The 21,341-nt window shown below is 43.0% G+C and overlaps 1 protein-coding gene and 1 long non-coding RNA gene across 2 annotated transcripts in view; both read right to left on the bottom strand.

Annotated features, from left to right (window-relative positions):
- The window catches only part of LOC142200886 (uncharacterized), a 615,073-nt gene that overhangs the window by 61,016 nt on the left and 532,716 nt on the right, over positions 1–21,341 (bottom strand). The window lies entirely within an intron of this gene.
- RBM33 (RNA binding motif protein 33) overlaps positions 1–21,341 on the bottom strand; it is an 89,418-nt gene that overhangs the window by 51,112 nt on the left and 16,965 nt on the right. Inside the window, exons 5-11 of the mRNA XM_075271517.1 lie at positions 20,281–20,572; positions 17,543–17,668; positions 15,404–15,581; positions 10,778–10,965; positions 9,775–9,982; positions 7,493–7,551; positions 1,325–1,463 (exon numbers count right to left, since the gene is read on the bottom strand). Coding sequence (XP_075127618.1) covers positions 1,325–1,463; positions 7,493–7,551; positions 9,775–9,982; positions 10,778–10,965; positions 15,404–15,581; positions 17,543–17,668; positions 20,281–20,572 — 1,190 coding nt within the window. The remainder of the gene's footprint in view (positions 1–1,324; positions 1,464–7,492; positions 7,552–9,774; positions 9,983–10,777; positions 10,966–15,403; positions 15,582–17,542; positions 17,669–20,280; positions 20,573–21,341) is intronic.

The following is a 21,341-nucleotide window of genomic DNA, read 5'->3' as shown; positions in this document are numbered from 1 at the left end:
TTCAATAACTATATTTAATTATACAACTGTTAATATTGTATAACTTATTAGACTCTGATTGAACATGGCTGCCATTTGTTAAGGAGTCAGGGCCTTTCTCAGGAAAGAGGCCTACAGACCCCCGGTCTAATCATTCAACAATCTCATATACACATAGCCCTCTAAGTAAAATATCTCTGTAAAGCCCTGAAGAATATGAAGGAACTATATAAGTATTAACAGGATACGTATGTATATAAGAAAGCTCATATACAAGTCCCATATCATACTCATCCCAGGTTAAATAGAACTTTTCACCAACTCCAAGTCCATCTCTTTCCATCCTTTAATAGCTGTCCCTCCACTGATCCTAGAACACTTGGAATTTTTTCTGTAGCCCCCACCATTCCTGAGTAATAACTACTGTTAAGTTTTGTTGCCTCATATGCTACTTAGGTTCTGTACTGTCAGGTGGGTGGGGTCAGACAGGAGTAAACAAGGGGGGGTAATTTTTGAGCTCCGATACTGTCCTCAGAATCACACCCCCTTGCGTGCTACGGACACCATACACCTGACAATACAGAGCCCAAGTAGAAAAAAAAATCAGGCACCAAAACTAACAGCACTGATTGCTCAGCAATGGTGAGGGCTAGATGGAAAAAAAATCCAATTGTGCCAAAATCAGTCGAGTAGCGCCTATTAACAGATGCTAAGAACTGGTGAAATTTAAGGCAAGCCTTATAAGAGTAGGCCGGTCTGACATTAGAGGACCTTTCACCATTTGGGGCACATGTGGTTTAATATACTGCTAGAAGGCCGACAGTGCTGAATTCAGCGCATTATTGGCTTTCCCGTTCTGTGCCCCCGGTGAAGAGCTATCAGTGCTGGTACCGTAGCTCTTCACTGTCAGAAGGGCGTTTCTGACAGTCAGTCAGGAACACCCTTCCTAACAGTAGCGTATATTGTGCTGTACTGTGAGAGGGGGAGTTGCTTACCGCCCAGCAATGATGCCAAGTGGTGAGCGCTCACACAGTACAGCACTATGGACGCTACAGTGAGGAAGGGCGTTCCTGGCTGACACTGAGAAACACCCTTCTGATAGTGAAGAGCTACGGTACCGGCACTGATAGCTCTTCACCTGGGGCACAGAACGGGAAAGACCTTCTAGCAGTGTATTAAAACGCATGTGCCCCAAGTGGTACAAGGTCCTCTTTAAGGTCATCCCCGTGCATGTGTCATACTCTCCAGTGCACTGAAACCTATTAGGAAGCCTTCACCCTGACTCCAAGTCAGTACCATCACCAGTCTGACAGGTTCTCTTCAAAATGCATGTAAATGGTTTTACCTCCCATGAAGAAGGGTTCTCGCTCCGGCTGAGGAGGAGGTGGCGGTGGTGGTGGATTCCTCCATGGCTCCTGCAACCTTGGTGGTGGATTAAAGTTGCCCGGCACCGGACTTGAACCCGGTTGAAAATCTGGCATGCCCTTTTAGAAAACAAAAATGGTATACTTCGTGAGATGAAACAAGCGCTAAGAAAATAAAATAAAGTTTGCAAAAACTACACGAGAAAAAAAAAAAAAAGCAACTTCGCTCGAAGTCATCAACAAGCAGATCATTAACTTTAATGGAAAAAAGGGGAAGATTGTCATAAGGAGCCAAGTCTTAAGAAGAACGACAAATTCCTCATTAAACGTGGCTTTCGCCTTCATAATGTGCCAAGCGTCCCACCACCTTAATAACAGGAGATAAGGTGGCCTTAATCCTTTTAGAGAATGATACTCTATTTTTCACCCTCTTTTATCCCCTTAAATATCCATCTAGTTAAGAAATTAACATTCTCTCGCTCACAATCACGACACAAATTATACTTTACATTTCCCCATCTCTTGTTAATTACATGATGCTATCTGCCCTAATCTATTCAGGGCCGCCAGATAACTTGGCCTACCGGTGAAAAGAATTGGGAACTTGGCAGAAATTGCTTAGCACACAGCTAATCTTATAGAGAAAAAACCCAGAAAAAAAAAAAAAAAAAGAAAGGAAATCTAAGCGCTATTATGAGACTTATCAGCTTTACGGGAAGGGTCACTTCTACTTTCATAGGACTAATTAAATGTGTTAAAGTCTTTGTAACTTAATGAATCTTTCAATAAATGACTTCCAACATCTACAACATGTTTTCATTTATTAATTTCGCCGTCCTATTAGAATTCTAATGATGGTTAAACAGGGTCAGACAGACAATTGAGCGCGGCGCTGGGAGATTAATGACCAATATAGCCTCGCTACGCAAATTCAATTCCGTAATTCGGAGAATTAAACACTTTTCAGAAAGTATCTGCTCTTTAACTTTGCTCCTTATGGGATCTATTAGTGGGGAAAGCAAATGAGAGCGAAAGGAACGTTGGTATCCATCAAAAAACTGCACTGCGTCGATCTGATAAAAGGACAGCCTCAGTCTAATATTCTGGATAACATCCTATTTTCTCATTTTTGAGCCAGACCGGACCAAAAAAAGTATAAGAATGACCCTCCGGATGTGACCATTAGGCACTACCGAGGCCCCAATTAAAAGGGTATGTCCCTATAGTCTCTCCACTCAGGTTAGGTTCACATCTGCGTTGGAGTCTTTGTAGCAGAATCCGTTTGAAATAGTTAGAAACTCAACGGACCCCATTATCCGCAGGTGTCCATTATTTAAGCAGACGGGCTTTCCACCTTTCAAGTCCCCATGCAGACCCAAATGATGGACAGATGAACATTAGTGTGAACCGAGCGTCAGTCCTACCAGTGTCAATGTCAGATTGTAGGGACGCGACCCAATTGGAAACAACTAGTGGCTTTATTCTTTCATTTCTAGGAGGAACAAATGAGGAGCTACACAAGACAAGAGGAACCTGAGCTGTAACAAGTGTTAAAGGGGTTGTCCCATCACAAGGATCCTATCTATACTGCTTGTTAATGTGGATTTAAGACTTTTCCTAAATACTCTGCTTCAGCAAAACTGCTTTGTTTGTCCATTATCTTAATTTATTCACTTCATTGTTGACACTGTGTTTCTATGGCACTTGGGATTATCTGCTGAAATGTCAAGTGACATAGCTGCCTGCTCTCAGGGGGAGGGAGGAAGGGCTAAGTGCACGGGAGCCAGCCTGTGTCTGTAGCTGTTCCTGTGTCTGCACCACACCTGACCTAGCTTCCTGCTGTCAGATAAAGGAGGGGGGAAATGAGTGCTGCTTTCTTATATAAAACAGTCTAAATCCTAGTGGGCTAAAGGACCTGGTCCCTTAGCCCACTAGGATTTAGCCGACTCTATATAGAACAAGCTAAATCCAAGTGTTATAGGACCTTTGATGACATCACAGGCTCTTCAGTCGTCCCATAGGATCACGCTATGTGGTGGGCAGAGCTACACGATAATTTAGGGGCGGAGCTAAACTGGAGGTAGTCGGACAGTATGGCTTTGCATATGAAACCCCGCCCACCAATTGACGTCGAAAACCAGGAAGAAAGAAGTCTTTGCAGCAGCGAAGACTGGTGAGCAAGGGACATGGGAATACCCCTTTAACAGTCCTCGTGAAGATAACCTCTGTTCTCTCAGGTACTGTCAGCCTCTACACCAGTAAATTCTTCCAATGTACAATAATAAACACACCCAGACAGAAATGTCAAATTGCTGTAAAACTTAGTATGCAGTTATATGACATATGATACATAATAATCATAGGTTATATATATAGGATGATTACAGGTATGGTCCGATTAGACACTGGACTTTTATTTTGACAAATTGCCCGCAATCTGGGCCGCTCAGACCTAACAGTTGGTGTTCTGAGTCGAGTCTTAGTTACATGAGTGCAATATACTTTATCTATCCATGCCTCACGTTTTTCTAGATCTCTGCTTGTTGTCATTCTTTGGTTCCAATGAATAAAAATGATCCCAGGGTCATGTGATGTACAGTCCATGGTCATGTGATGTACGGTCCATGGTCATGTGATGTACGGTCCATGGTCATGTGATGTACGGTCCATGGTCATGTGATGTACGGTCCATGGTCATGTGATGTACGGTCCATGGTCATGTGATGTACACACAGGTGCACGGCTCGTTACCAGGCAGATGTCCAATTACCGTGCTGTGACTATAACGAGCTGTGCACCTGTGTGTGCATCACATGACACGGACTGATCTTTATCCACTGGCAGTAAGCAGAATGAATGACAGCAAGCAGTGATCTAGAAAACCATGAGAAATCGGCACAGAAAGTATATTGGAAAATTGTTGAGCTTCTCATTATACAGACAATAACATCTGGCTCAATATTTGACTGAAAGTGGCCAACCCTTTAACTAAAAGTGGACTAAAATATTGATGACCATCCTTACGTTAGGGGTTTTCCAGCCCCAAATAGACTTTGCATACTGATGACCTATCTACAGCATCTGATCTGTGGTGGTCCAACACCCGAACACCACACAGATCAGCTGTTGTGGCAGTGTCTGGACCAAGAGTGTACACAGGCTGCTCCTATTCTAGTAATAGGCGTGACGCTGCTATTCTCTGGAACCATCACCATACAGGGGGTGGGGGTGTAGCTATTACTTGAATAGGCACAGCCATCATGGGCTCCCTTGTCAGACATCTCTGGATACAGGATAAATGCTTTTCATGGCATAACCCCTTTAAAACTGTAGTGATCAGACACCCAGACCCCCTGTGAATCAGCTGTCAGCATCGCTTCCACTTCATGCGCTGCAAGGTGCCACATTCACTAGTCACATGACCAGTTTGCAACTCAGTCCCATTCAAGTCAATAGGCTGAGCTGTGAAACCAGGCAGCAAGTCATGTACGGTGCCGAGCTCGGCAAGTAGCAAAGAGGCCGCAGCGCTCATCCAAACAGATAGGTCATTGATCTTAGCCTCACAAAACCCCCTTACTGTATATAGTCACCTTTACATAAGGCTGGTAAGCAGCAATTACGGTATCTTGTATGTGTCACTGACAAAGCGTCATCATCTTATCTGCACGCACTTGGCTGTTTCTGCTCTCAGACCGTGTCATCGAAAATAAATACCTTAGCAAGCCTTTCTGGCAGTAAAAGTTGCACAAGGCCGGCTAGTGAAGATATGAGAGGCAGAAGCCTAAAGTAGCATGGTGAATGCAGTCTTATGTAGATGAGCCACCAGCTGAGGGGAATTCATTGATATGATTAAATGTGATGGTATGATAATGTATGGTAATTGTAATTAATCTGAGGCCCACTAGCAAGTGGAGGATGTGCAATATTATGTAAGCTGCATCCTAAGCTGCCTCCCTTCTGTACCCGCCTGACAAGATCTGACAGCTGGAGGAATCTCATGTTGCATCTGTTCACCAGCACTTATACATCAGATATGACAAAATGCCCGCCGTTACTCTCCTACATCAAGCGCCGGCATTATTAGGCATTACAATGTGTGTGAAGACAGTAGGTGTCCGACATCACAACTTCATGTTGAATCCAAGAAGACGCCTCAGCTTTGTGTGCAGTGTCCTTTATCAGTAAGCACATAGCCCGCACATCCATTCAGGCATAATATCCATGAAATGCGTTGTGTAGGAAATGTCAGCCCCTGCCACCTGATACCATGGCCTCCGTTCAGTAAGGAGCGAGCCAGGGACACATTCACTACGATTATCCTGAGAAGGAAGTCTTATTCCTTTTTTTTTTTTTTTTTTTTTTTTTTTTTTTTTTAAACCACTTTTTTTTTCGAGAAATGTATTTTAAATATTTTTTTTATTTAATTTTCCATGACACACACACATATATATTTGTCTTTATTTTTGTTTAAAAGCACAACACCCTTCATTTTGCTCTCTGACCACTAAGCCTAATAACAGCCCAACACTTGCCAGTTCCGTAGAGATTATAATTGTCGCAGTCACCTCGCAAACAAGGCAGAAAGGATCACAATTAAAGATAACACCACTAACTCATCGTTGCATCAACTACTGACAACAGATGACGTCACAAACTATCTACCCCCTACCTGCCTAGAAATCCCTCCTATAGATCTCAATGGGTTGGCTCCAGACTAATGATTTACAGTATAGCCAATGGCCATAAGCCACAGTTCATTAAAGGCTGTTAACACAGCAGAGGAGAAGCTCAGGCAAGATGACCTTAGTAATTTAAAAAAAAAGTTTCACCAATTTTTTTTCTTTATTAACTTAAATATATCTATCCCTAAGTGTATATAAGATCCCACCTTCTATAAGTCATGTCATAATTTGGAACATTTTTTACCTTAAAATGTCCATATCCAGATATTTGGTGTGCAAACAACCTATTCCAGGATATAGATATACAAACACATTTTAAACTTGCTCCCAATGAAGTATATTTGTCCCTTTAGACATTATTAGAAAATTGCCCCATTGACTTTTTTATGGGGGGGGGGGGGGGGTTCTAGACAACACCTCAGTAGATGTCATCGTGCAAGGTTGCTGAGCTGACACATCTATTGTGACACAAGGATCCTGTGTCATTGTAAGGACGGGTTCACACCTGCACCCGGTCTCTGCTTTCAGGTTTCCATCTTCTGCCCGAGAAACTGGACAGAAGATGGAAACCGGCAGACAGTTTTCCACTTGAACGGGTTTGCAAAGTGTCCGCCCATGAGCGTCTTCTGCCTCTCCGCAGCGATACAGTCTTGTTTGTTTTTTTTTTAACCGGACTTTGTGTCCGGTTTCAATAAAAAAAAAAAAATATAAGAGTTTTGCCGCAGAGTGCAGAAGACGTTCACGGGCACTCACCAGCAGACACTGACTGCCGGGTTTCCGTCTCCTGTCAGCAGAAGACGGAAACCCACAAAGCAGAGACCGGGCGCAGGTGTGAACCCGTCCTTATCCTGTTCTGTAAAGATCACCTTTCCGCAGTCATCACTTTATTATTACAAATAGAACGTGTCAAACTATTGTGCGGCTGTGTGAAATATACAGGACTTGAGGATTTTTTTAAATTTTTTTTTTTTAAATATAGACAGTAACCTAGAAAGCGGGTTTCCTCCGGGAGCTCTAGTTTCCACCCAGTTTCCATATGTTGGCGCTATATAATTAAGAGAACTGTTTGTCAGGCATACTTGAAGGAAGACGACTCCATTTCATATGTAAGCCACCAAACATCCAGCTTCTCACTCCCAGCATACGTTACAGGAACAATGGCTTTCGGCTATAAACTTCCCCTGCAGCTTGTAGAGCCCGCCAGATAGTTCAACCTACAGATTCGCAGACTAACAGCCGGGGTCACCCAATGGCATGAAATTATTCACCACAAGCCCAATGCAGACATGCCACATTTCACACTTATTGAAATCACTATATTTTGCCAACAGGTAGCGGGTGGCAAGTATTGGATTTATGGACATTTATATATTTGTAATAGGTGTAAAGTAAAAAAAAAAAAAAGAAAAAAAAAAAGAAGATAAAATAGCATAAAACGAATTTCATCAAGAAATGGCAAATACTCACAGGAAACCTTGGCGGCCCCATAGGTGGACGAGGCTGATTTGGGACAGGCAGAAGGGGAACTGTAGTGAAAAAAAAGTTGCAGAATTAATATCATGTTTGGACAATGTTCACATTTTCCATGACCTAATTAAATGGGCTCTGAGGTTTCACATAAACTACATCGGTCACATTTATTAACATTAAGAGATTTCCTTTTATAACAGCGCAAAGTATACCCAGCCTAACAAAACACGGCACAGAGCTGGTGAAGGAACCAGTGGCCCGAGTGCAGGAGGCGGCTACAGCTCTATCCAGGTACACGGTGTGACGGCATCCAAAGAGAGACATCAACTACCGTAGTTACCGCTATATCTCATTAGGCTCTATTCACACTGCAGAATCTGTCACTATGAAAAAATAAGCATCCTGCCCGATATATATATATATATATATATATATATATATATATATATATATATATATATATATATATATAGATATAGAGTCCTTGGCTCAACGCTCCCCGGTGACTAGAGCCATTCATCGGCGCCTACCGCTGGGGCCCAGAAAGCAGATGCCCACCTCAAATTCCTCCCCATTTTCTAAAGACTGAATGGGGACAAAATGAGCAATCCGGCTGCTTATGCTTATTATTTTTTTTCCCCCAAGATTAATACCTTTATTTTACTATTCTCATTGCCTTATGTAGCCTTGTTTGTTCTGAGAATAACAGAATTTTTTTAAAAGGTTTTTTTCCTTTCTAAACACAGGAGTGTTTAGGACTGCGCTATCCCTCCTTCGGCCATCTTATAAGATATATTACTATAAGGAGGGCGGGAGGCGGCTCAAGCTGTATTGTTCTCAGTACTGTTCCCCCTTCGTATAGACAGATTATACAAACTTAAAGTTTTTGTAACCCTTCTGATCCTTACTTATACAGTGCTGTATACTGTATGCACATACTGTGCTAAGAAGGTGCTATGAAGGTCTCAGAAGGGAAATGCCCTCTGAAGGATCAATCTGGGTAACTGATGCACTATGCTATGCCTAATGTAGGGCCTGAGATAAGTAGTGCGTGACACAACATCAAAAAAAGAACACCAATCCCAGTCATGGCCTGCACAGTCTGGTCTGGTTTATTCCTTCAAGTTACTGAAAATAGAACTCAAACAGCAATACAGTTCCCCCTATAACTGTGCCTGTCCCACACCCCGACATGTGAGTAGCCACTAGAGGGTGCTAACCTGTACCTCTGATCAGTGCAGGCAAAAGACAGAGCTGCTGCCTAATGACCTAAGCTCTCTGCATCAGTAGGATGTCACTTTTGACAGCAGAGTCATTCTAACATGCACATCTGTACTTTGTTTAGGGGCAGCAAGGATATCAATTAAAAGGATTGACCAGGAAGCACAGGATCTTTCCTGGAGGTTGGAAGAGGTAAATAACATTTATTTAAAAAAAAAACAAAAAAAAACACAACACAGGGTGGGTTCACACCTGCGCCCGGTATCCGCCTTCTGCCCGAGAAACTGGACAGGAGACACACTGGTAGTCAAACCCACTTTGCAAAGTGACCGCCTGTGAGTGTCTTCTGGTCTCCACGGCGAAACCTCTTTTTTTTTTTTTTTTTTTTTTTAACAGGACACAAAGTTGGGCATGCAAGACTATGTGTCCGGTAAAAAAAAAAAAAAAAAACTTTCACAGGCGCTCATGGGTGGACACTGACTGTCGGGTTTGCGTCTCCTGTCAGGGTTTCTCGGGCAGAAGACGGAAACCCAAAAAGTGGAGGCCGGATGCAGGTGTGAACCCGCCCACACTTGCATGTCGCATGCCGGGACTTGTTCCAGTAGAAGTCTTTGTCACATCACTGAGGCGAATCAACAGCCTCAGTGGCCTCAGGGAACGAATGGGGACATCACAGGTAATGTACTTGAGTGACATCCTGGGTCCTTGGCCTTAGGCCACTGATTGGTCCTAGTGGTCACATGCAGCGAGGACTTCCGCCAGAACAAGCCCCGGTGTGCCGAAGGCCAGACAGCGGCCTGGGACATCGGAGTGTGGGGATAGGAGAAAGGGTTTTTTTTGTTTGTTTTATTTTTCACCTTACCCAGCCTCCAGGAAAAAAATAATTCCTGGACCAACCCCTTTAAGGTAGCAGTAACTGAGGCTTTGTTTCTGTTGGGTAAATGTTGATTTTTTTTCCAACCCGCTACTCTTCCAATGACCTTTACACACCTTCCTATCCATAACATGTATGCACCAAAGACAAAATGGAAAAGAGGGCAAAAAGGAATAAAGATTACCTTGGACCGGTGTCACATTTCCCTTAAAATGAGGATTAATGTGAATATTTTTAGGCTGTTGGAGAGGTGTTGCCAAAAGAGAGTTATTCCCCATTCTTGACTTCTCCTGCTGTGACTGTAGCCCGTCTGAAGATGAATTCCTTGAGCGTGGCATCGGCAGGAGAGGCTGGATATGCTGCTGCTGCTGGAACAGACTGCGAATGGGCTGCTAGGGGGAAACAACACAAATTCACTCAGTAATGGTGAAAAACATAATAGTGCGCATAAAATACCTGACAGCAAGAGTTAAAAAAATAAAAATGAACAGTTTACCTTACAAGCATATTAATATGTAGTCAGCAGCTATTTCTACAGTGTACACTTCGTATTAAGTAGCATGAGAGCACAAGAGCCACTGTGTGCATTTTGGGGACCAGCCCCATTAACATTAATAACATATCCAAGATTAGTGGTCAGTCGGACAACAACTGTCACCATTTCCTTCAAAACCAAGCATAGCGCCATACATTGTACGGTGGCTGTGCATGGTATTGCAGCTCAGCCCATTCCGTTGAATAGGACTAAGCTGCGAACAGGCCATGTGACCAATGAATGTGATGTCCTAATGGCCTATACATTGGAAGCAGCGCTCACCGACTTCAAAAAGCTGATCTGCGGAGGTGTGGGTGTCAGAAGGCAGCTCTATCCTGTAGGAGCAGTGAGAATATGGAACTTTCTGCCACGGGAAGTTGTAATGAGGAAATTACTTAAAAAGTTCAAGAAAGGCCTGGAGGCAAAAGGATAGGTGATAGTTATTAGATTTCTGATGTTAGGACATTGATGAAGGGTAGGTTATGTTTGCCACATTGGATTCTGCCCTAAAATACAGAGACGTGGCTTTTGCCTTCCCGTGGCTTAGCATTGCAGAATAGGCTGACCTGGACACATGATATTTTTCAGCTTTACAAACTATGACATGATTATGAGAAGAGAAGGTAGAAATAGCCGTAGCATTAACAGTTACCCCTTGGATATGGCGATCTCGCAGATTCCGTCTGTCGCTGTCATTTCTTTGGTCTCCCATAATACGGGACATGCCATGATTGCCCCCTCTCCTGCCCCCTCCTCTTCTGGCGCCGTAGCGTCCTAGTTTGCGCTGACGTTCCATCTCTTCAAACTCCATTAGGGAAGCCTTGGCTTCTTCAGAGAGCTCTACAAGGTGTAAGGAAATAGTTTACAAAGAGTGTGGCACAAGGCCTTGTTCTCACATGACATATTTGATGTGCTTTTCTTTTATTGCGTTTAATCCTGATCACAGAAGTAGTAACATGGCGTAAAGACTTGGATGGGGATAGAACGACAGTAAATGAGAAGTGCACAGTGTGAACGAGGTTAACAATTGCAATAAAGGTTTATCCAGCCACCAATATTAGGCTAAGTTCGCATTGATTGTCCGTTGTCCTGGACCAGAACATGCAGGTGAACTGCTAAAGTAGCGGTGACATACAGAGCTCGATGGCCCCATTGACTGTAATGGGGTTCGTCGTTTTTCAACTGAGAGTGGCAGACGAAAAATATGTCCGTGCCAATTTCAGCTGAACATTTCAACAGAGTATCTGCTGTCCTGCAGTACCAGGCATGGCCATTACATAAGGTATGACCAAAAAGCACATGGTGCTCAGTGAGTGCCGTCACCTTTCACTTGGCTGACAGGTGGCAGTACCAGGAGTTGGCTCTAAACTAACTGGATATTGTATAGATGTAACAACTAGAACCCAGAAAACAGGGACACATAGTGAAAGGAGAGAACGCCATTATTCCAAAATGTAATCTTGTGAGCTAGAAATTCCAAGCAAGGAACCATAAGCATGTATAATACATATCAAATAATGTGCAACAAAAGTTTTAGGCGGGGGGGGGGGATGCTGCAAAGCAAGAATGCTTTCAAAAATAGGAGTGTTAATAATTTATTTTTGGCAAATAAGAATAATTAATTTTTTTATGCAGATTGTGAGCCCCATATAGAGCTCACAATGTACATTTTCCCCTATCAGTATATCTTTTGGAGTATGGGAGATCCATGCAAACATGGGGAGAACATACAAACTCCTTGCAGATGTTGTTCCTGGTAGGCTTTGAACCCAGGACTCCAGTGCTGCAAGGTTGCAGTGCTAACCAATGAGCCACCGTGTTGCCCGAAATAAGAACACTTGGTTGGCTCAGCAGCCCCATTACAATAAACTTGCAGATTTCCCCACAAAATGTTATTCCCATGACTTTAACCCCATGTATTACAACGTGTGAAACGTGCAGTGAAAACCAGCAAAATAATCGACATGCAGAGGATTTACAGTCTGCACTGGTTCATTTCCACTCTGAAATGTCAAAATCTTTTCCAATTTTCTGCTCCTGTAATCCACTATGGATTTTCTGCACAGATATCTGGGCGAAGAATCCACAGTGTTTTTACTGTGTATAAATATGGACTTCACGGGGTGGTCAAGAGTCAGAAGAGAAACGATGCACAGGATAGGTCCTCAGCATCAGATCCGCTGGGGTCTGACACCCAAACCTACATCGATCAGCTGTTGTGGGTGCTGGGAGCTGTATATAAGGGTATACGGCAGCTCTAAATCCTATTCAAGTGAATGACAGCAGGACTGCGGCTCCACAGCGCACCCTCTACACCAGGGGTAGGGAACCTTTGGCTCTCCAGCTGCTGTGAAACTACAACTCCCAGCATGCTCCATTCACTTCCATGGGAGTTCCCAGAACAGCAGAGCCAGTATGCATGCTGGGAGTTGTAGTTTTGCAACAGCTGGAGAGCCGTACGTTCCCTACCCCTGCTCTACACAGTATGAACCAGAAGATATATAGTGTACGGAGCTCCATACACTGTAGTGGGGATGACAGAAAACTGCAGTCCCTCTCATTCACCTGAATAGGATCAGAGCTGCTTGTAGCGTATACCTATATACGCTTTCTGGTGGCCACATCAGCTGATGGTTGCAGAGTCAGGGTGTCGGACCATGATAACCTATCCTGTGGATAGTATCCACTACCCTAAAAAAAAAAAAAAGTGATTCTAGCCGAAATGTTTCCTTTTGCATAACTCCATAATAGAAATAAAAGGGTTTCGGACGGACACAGTGCCATGTCGGAAATAACGTGACACAATTTGCCACTTAATAATGTTGTCAGAATGGCTGGAGATTCCACCGATGTGAATGTTACATTGCAGGAAAGTGTTAATTAGAAATCCCACACATGAGATGAGCTGCGCGATCTTCACCCCCGTTCCCAACCCCCTTCTCTCCCCGGCCGCTCCCGCTCGCGCTGGACTACCATTCACAGTTAATGCCGTGAATCAGCAATTATTTCTCATCTGGCTCCAAGTGTCAAGATTAATTTCACCATCCCTAGTAATAAAATGGTTTCATATGACATCTTTAATCAGCACATAAAAATCCTCCCCTCCAATAGAGACAAGCTGTCACAAAAGGTCACCAATATGTGACAGGATGGAAATTATGTTTGTTACTTCAGCTGAAATGTTAATTCCTCCTTTAAGTGTATTGCTCAACGCCGAAAAGTTGAGACTCCTAGAACTGAACTAGGTCAGAAGATTTATGGGAAAAGACACGGGGAGGTAAATAGAAGGCGCCCCTAGGAAACAGAAAAAGTCTGCAAAAGAAATACATTGAAATAACAAGAACAGTGACCGTGACGTTGTTGTCCGCCCCTATACCCAAATTCATAAGGGAGAGGAAAAAAAGACATGGCCCAGGACATATCCATTTGCTTTCCTTCTCAGACCTTAGATCAGTTCAACTTCTGACTGGGAGGCAGCCTGCTAAAACAGAAAGCGCCCCCCCCCCCCCCCTTCTTCTGCATAGCACTCGTTCATCTCTACTTTTTACATATTAGTCTATGGAGAGGGGAGGAGGAAGAAGCGGCTGCTGGAAAAGACACACAAATAATTGCTGCTACTCTGAGTGAGAAAGATCTTTTGAAACTGCTATATCTTCAGAGATAAGAGACTATAACTCCACAGAATAAGGCAATAAATCAATTAATCAACTTGTTTCCTTCCCCTCCCCTCTCCGTAGAGCTTTGTGTATCAGGCTGGATATGGATCTCGTTGGCAGTCTAACAAGTGGAAAACGTATATTTCCTTAATAGAATGTATTAAAGTTTGGTATGGTCACATGTACTATTCATTTATGGAGTGCTTTTATATAAATGGAGGGATCCTTTAAGCAAAGACACATTTAAATAGGTCACTTCTGTCTGTATAGATTTGTTCATTTAATGCTTACAACTGGTCAAAAAATGAAGCAGTAACCATTTCACTGACTCCTCACTGCCCATGTCCCTGCTTAATAATAATAATAATAATAATAATAATAATAATTTCAGACAGTTAATATCTGTGAAAACACTGTGTTTTACCCACAGACAAGTAGAAGAAGCAACTATGCAAAATGCAAACTAAGGACACTTAGCCCCTGTCCTGTGGATAGGGAGTAAGTGTCCAATTGCTGGTTCCCCCAGTGATCAGGAGGATCGGGAACTGAAAGTCCCCCTAAAGCCTTCTTGTGAATGTAGCAGCAGATTGCTCCATTCACTTCTTTGGAGCTGTCAGGACTGTAATCTCTGCCCGTGTCTGCAGCCCCATAAGGGTGAATGGAGCGCCGGTCACACAGGTGCACTGGCACTCCATTCACAAGGAGGCTTTAGGGGGACTTTCGGTTCCCCGTCCTTCTGATCTCTGGTGGACCCAGGGATTGGACACTTAGCCCCTGTCCTGTGGATAGGGAATAAGCGTCCTTAATGGGACAACCCCTATAAAGGAATTGACTTCTTAGCTAAAAACCTATTGGTTATGCCAAGCTGACAACATATCACTTATTTACAGAATAGATCATAAGTTGTCGATCAGTGGAGGTACAATCACATGATCTGGACACACACTGATCAGACACTTATTGTCAGACTTCGGTAACATGCACATGACAGAGTGTGTACACCGAGGGAGGACCAACTTCATAGTAGATGACCTTCCAATAGCAACCAAGTGTCCCCTACTGTGTGTGCTCTGATATGTCCAGTTCTTCTGCTTGGCAGTTTAGGTAAAGGGGATTTAAAATAAATAAATAAATAAATTCCCCACTTTTTTTTCTGCTAATATCACTTTCCACTGACTGCTATAAAAATCTGTCAGTGGGAGGAGCTTAGTTGTCACATGACTGTGAGCCTCAGCCATAATTTGATAATTTCCCAATATAATTTATTTCAAAGCAACAACCTCAAATTTCTTTTATATTGTAAGACCTCAGTAGACCACTACAGCAAATCCATTTTACTGACAGACAGACAATCTGGAAACAGCTGTATGTTATCGGTTCTCCTATAGGTAACATTACCAAATAAAAAAAAATAAAAAAGCCTGGCATGCAGGGGAGGATGTGTGACATATATCCTGCAGCCATCAGACATTGGTTGGTTGCACTGCATGAAAAAGCACAGACCAACATGGCGCCAGTATACCAGCCATGAGAACCAACCCCAAGAAACAAAACCAACATCAGAAGGAATAAAAATTGAATAAACTGTAAAATTCTATCAACAGGTGTTTGGCAAAAGTTACCTAAAGTTTCCGGAATGTTCCGCCTTTCTCGGTTAGTGTCAGAAAGACGTATAATTGTTCCTTCTTTACGTTCAGTTTTGAAGCGGATACGACCACTCTCTTCTTCATCCTCATCTTCATCGTCTTCGTCAAACACTTCTTTAGTGTGTGAGGGCAGCTCTTGTGATTCATTGATCACCTAGACGAAAATATATGAAATGTTACAAAGTCCACAGCCAGGCAATACGAGTCGATCAAAATAACTGTCTGACTTACAGTGTAAATCCCATTATCTTTTCTTATTTTTCCTTTGGTATTGTGTTGGGGCTGTTTGTTGAACATTTTTGTAATACACTATATTAACCAAAGTTCCTTTTTACTATAAAATAGGCTGTAACCTTCTCCTTAGCAACCCTCTAACTAAGTGCGGGTTCACACCTGGGCCCGGTCTCCGCTTTCAGGTTTCCGTCTTCTGCCGAGAGACACTAGACAGGAGACAGGAAACCCGGTGGTCAGTTTTCAAACCTATTCACTTGAATGGGTTTGCAAAGTGACCGCCCGTGAGAGTCTTCTGCCTCTCCCCGGCGAAAGCGGGTTTTTTTGGGGGGTGGGGGGGGTGTTAACCTGACACAAAGTCCTACATGTCTGACATTGTGTCCAGTTAAAAAAAAACTGTTTCGCTGCGGAGAGACAGAAGACGCTCACGTGCGGTCGCTTTGCAAATCCATTCAAGTGAATAGGTTTGAAAACTGACCACCGGGTTTCCTGTCTCCTGTCCAGTTTCTCTCGGCAGAAGACGGAAACTCGAAAGCAGAGACCGGGCGTAGGTGTGAACCCGCCCATAGCTGTTACTAGGGAAATTTTGTACACGTTTGTATGTAGAGCTGTAGCATTTACCATCAGAGGGGATGGTCACTTCAAATGGTTGTAGCTCCAGTTTTATACCACCCAGTAAAGTGGTTCTGGCATCACAAGAAAGCTGAGATTCTTATAGCTGTAAAGATATATCTCTAGTTAAAAACACAGTCAGGAACTTTACTATATGCAGCAGCTTGTGCTGTATATGAAATAACATTCCTGACCTTGGCCCCGATTTACTACTGTGGTTTAGACTAGGCACTGATATAAATATGGCGTATCTAGGTTGGGCTAGAATTTTCAGACATTTTCGAGATGTAGGTGTTGAATGATGCGCCTAAATAGTGTTGAAAAATTCTACCACAAAGTGAGTTAACTAAAAGGTGGTATAAATGCATCCTAGTCAGTCTAAACATATACCAGATTTATAATCCAAGTTTAGTCACTGTGATAAATCTGGCGTACTTGCAGAATGACTTTTTGGACTGTCTAATAGGAAATCTGGGCCTGTGTTTTTAACTAATGGTATCTCTAGTTGTTGTAAAGCTAGTACCATTTGAAGTGACCATCACCCCTTTGGTAAATGCCTCAAGCTCTCTATACTGCATTGGGTACAGGTGTACATACAGTCTCCCTGGTAGTGCTTAGTTAGAGCATTGCTAATGGAAGATTTAGAGCCTGCTTTCTATTAAAAGGTTTTGGTTTTTTTTTTTTTAAATGTAGATTGTGAGCCCCACATAGAGCTCACAATGTACTTTTTTCTTTTTTTTTTTCTCCCTATCAGTATGTCTTTGGAATATGGGATGGAAATCCATGCAAACACGGGGAGAACATACAAACTCCAGATGGTTTTCTGCCCTTGGCGGGGTTTGAACACCAGGACTCCAGCGCTGCAGTGCTAACCACTGAGCCACCGTGTGGCCCCTATTAAAAGGAAGTTTGATAGGTTAATAAAGTATATTACAAAAATGTTCACCACATACCCACTGACACAATAGCAAAAAATAATTTATATAATGTGAGTTCTACACCTTACAGTGATTCTAAATGGAGTCCTGTATCCTGTTTGAAAGGAGAAGTGGTGAAGCTTGTGCTGCAGCTACATTCAAAGTCTATCGGCACAGCAATAGGCCATCACCAGCAGTCCCACAAAGACTGAGTTTAGCGTAGTACACATGCTTGTCCACTCCTCCAGTCACGGGGACACAGGACCCTGCCCTGGTGATCAACAGTGGAACCCCATCAAACTACAATGTGAAATGGGACCTTCCTATGATAAAGATGCCTCTGTACGAAACGTACCTCATCAGATTCAGTCACAAGGTCCTGTTGTTCCAGTTCCTGTACATCTTCAACTGGATCTTCCACATATTGTTGTTGCTCTTCAATAACCTTCTGTCTCTTGTAGGATTGAGAGACTTCTTCATCCTTAAAGGCAAGACGCACAATATTAAAAGGGACATACTTTAGACATTAAAAACAACTTTGCATTTATTGGAGGTCTCTGATGAATGGAAACCACACTCAAATGTGCTTATTGCAAAAAAAGTCAAAACCTCCACACTTTTAAGGAGATCCGGCTTTGTTATTCACTGAACATGCTGACACGCGCCTTCAGCACTTCCAGTCCCAGCTACCAGGAAGACCAACCCAGTGCTGTATTGTGCAGTAGAGAGGGGGATACGGCAAATGTCTCTTAAAGGGAACTTTTGATATCTAATGCAGTCTAATCCACAGGCAGCATGTTATAGAGCAGGAGGAGCTGGTCAGATTCATATATAGTTTTGTGAGATAAGATCATACAGGGAAATAGCTGACAATTACCAATATACTTCCCATACTTTGTCTTGACCATCCAATAATCCAGAACACTTGATAATCCCAGGGCTGTGGAGTTGATAGGCCTCACCACTGACTCCCCCGCTACTATTTTTCCTCCGCCCGACTCAAACTTCATAAATGGCTGACAGTCTTGGTCAGTCCGGAGCAGTACTCAAATGCTAGGTTCAAACTAGCGCTGGGGTTTCCACCCTTTAGGTCTGCATGACAGAATCCCTATCCACTTAAAGCGGTTACACAAGGAAACCCACAGACCTTATAGACTATAATGGGGCCTTCGATTGTACACTGAAATCAGTGGAGTGAAGTCCTGCAAGGAGGACTATTTAAGCATAATCCGGGATGGAGACAAGCAAATGCTACTGTGAACCTAGCATTGTTCATTAAAAAAGCTAGTGACTTAAAGGGGTATTCCCAACTCCCCTGTTCACCACCTTGCAGGCTGTGTGATCTGTTCACTTCCTGGTTTTCTCGGTAATATGGTGGGCGGGGTTTCACTTGCTGTCTCCCAGGCAAAGCTCCGCTATCTCTCTTCATAGCAGTACATGTTTGCAGTCAGCAATGAGGGATGGTTGTAAATAAATTCGCACAGTAACACTGGAAGATGCACTATATAAAGCTGATGTAGCAGAGCTGGATTTGATAAGTGATGAGAATCCCAAATTTACATGCTACAGTAAGCTTGTAATAAACTCAGTTTTAGGTCTGTGTTACATACAGAGGTAACAGACTCCCTGTCTCAGCCCTTTTTTAGCAAAAATCAATTAGCCGACCGATAACTGGAGGAGGGAGATAGCTCAGAAATACAAGCTGCTCCCGAGTCCCGAGCACTCAGCTCCCCCTCCTTCCTGAGAGCAGGGAGCTACGTCACTTGTCCTGGGCGGAGAGATAAGCTCAGAAATACAAGCTGCTCTGAGCACTCAGCTCCCCCTCCCTCCTGAGAGCAGGGAGCTACGTCACTTGTCCTGGGCGGAGATAAGATCATCCCTAGGTCTGTGGTTATGGAAACGTTGTGTAAACAATGAAGTGGCCAAACAAAGAAGTTTTGATAAAGCAATGTATTTAGGAAAAGTCTTAAATCCACATAATCTAGCAGTATAGATAGGATCCTTGTGATGGGACAACCCCTTTAATTCCCACGTAAAAGAATAGGTGACACACTACACATCTAATTATAAAAAATGTTATATTTAAGTTTAATTAATGTCAAAAATACAAATAACATCTCATAAGTAACAACCAATACCCGTACACAAAAACACATCTTCCCCAAGAAGAAAATTCTTCCCAGATTAATGGATTATGAAAAGACTGAGCAAAACTAGAAGAACCTGATAGGTATAAACCAAGGAGAATCCCAAATATAGACTTTGTAAAGCAAAAGCACTTTATGTTGGAGGTATACGCTGGGTGGATCTCCCAATGTATACCTCTAATGGAAGCAAGTCTGACGCTAACAGGTTCTGATTGTAACAAAAACCTATGACGTGGTGTATGGTTTTAAGGAAAAAAAAAAAAAAAAGAAAAAAGCTTGGTGCCCACAATACAATGCTCTTTTGGCACATGGATGAATGGAGGCCCGTATATACCACCAGGAGATTTCCAGACACATATGCTGAGCACAAGGCCAAGACATACTGTGAACAGGTCCTTAATCATACATTACACAAGTCACAGCACAAAGGCGGCATTTTTTTCTATTCCATATATAAAGCTATTATCTCTGTGGCTAAACATGGATCTTCAATCTCTTCATTCAGCCCTGGACAGCTATTAGTTACAGAAATGACCGGCGAAAGCAATCAATCATTCCCTCAGAGTAAGCACCTTAAAGATGTCTTTAGGAAGTCAATAATCTTTTAGCTTTAGATGACTTTATCAGATCTTGTTCAAAAGCCTGGATAATAGCTTTTGCATTAAACAGTGTGAACAATTGCGAGTGGACCTCAGAACACAAAGCGGTTTTCATCCAGGAGGATACAACCCTCAAGGTCATGATTCTCTCCTGCCATCTCGCATGACAAAGGACCGCCAGCGAGCGACAAACAAGCTGTCAACGTAAAGTTTGTCACCATCTAGATAAAGAAACTGGTAGCCACTGATAATAGGTCTAATTTTCATCTCTCCCAATGGATGTGAATAGATATCAACTTGTCCTCGAACCCAAAACCCCTGATCGGCTGAGAGACAAGACGACTTACTTGAAATTCATCCAGGGGTTCGTTGATCTCAAGGTCTAGCACCTCATCCGTGGTTTCTTCTTCTTCATATTCCACCTGTTCATCGGCTACCTCGGCATAGTTTTCTTCGTAGGCTTCGCCCAAATCTTCAGGGTCAGCTTCCAGTTCCTCAGTTTCCTCATAAACTCCCTCGGCCTCCTCTTCCTCAAATTCTGCTTCCTCTGCTATGGGCTCTTCATTCATGCTTTTGGAAAGCTCAAAGGAGGACATTTCACCAGCGGTAGCATTAAGACTGACCGTGACTCCTTGACCACTGCAATAAAAAAAACGGATCTAATTTAGTGCGGTTATAGGAGGTTATCTAGATGTTGTATATCTTTTGGGATAGGTGATCAATATCAATGGGAGTCTGACACCCAGCACCCTCCAGGGTTCAGCTGCTTGAAGCAGTAGTGGTGTCGGGGGAAACAACATTTCCCCTTCACAAGTCAGTAACGTCACGGCAGCCCCCCATCCAAGTGAACGCAATACACAGCTAATATAGATGATATTCTGTGAAGAGTCACATCAATCATATATACTATACTTAGGACAGATCAACAATATATAACTCCCAGAAAACCCCTTTAAAGGGAGCCTGTCAGCAATATATTGCCTTGCCTACAGTTTCCAAATGGACCTTTGTTATTCAGCTTCAGAGCCCCATTTTCATCTAAAAAACAGTTTTATTCAAAAGCAATGAGAGAAAGGACTTTGGAGACATAGATATGAATAAAGTGGCGATTTATATGAAAATGGGGCTCCAAAGCTGAACAAGAGAGGCATATTTGGAAACTGTAAAATCATCTCTACAAGGTACCGGGATTAGGTTTATGACCAATTTACTGCTGACAGACGCCCTCTGAAGGAATTGCCAGTTCTTATTTAGGATAAGTCTCCCCTAAGGGTAAGTTCACATGGGTTTTTTTGGATTGGAACCTGAGGCGGAGCCCACCTCAGGTTCCGATCCAAAACCAAAAACCGGGTAGCCGTGACTGAAAGTCGGTGCACTGCACCAGCCGCGCACTCCGCCCCAGATTAGG

The sequence above is a fragment of the Leptodactylus fuscus genome, chromosome 4 (assembly GCF_031893055.1).
Source record: "Leptodactylus fuscus isolate aLepFus1 chromosome 4, aLepFus1.hap2, whole genome shotgun sequence".
Classification (NCBI taxonomy): Eukaryota; Metazoa; Chordata; class Amphibia; order Anura; family Leptodactylidae; genus Leptodactylus; species Leptodactylus fuscus.
Note: the sequence above shows the minus strand (reverse complement) of the source record. Positions and strands in the feature narration are given on the sequence as shown.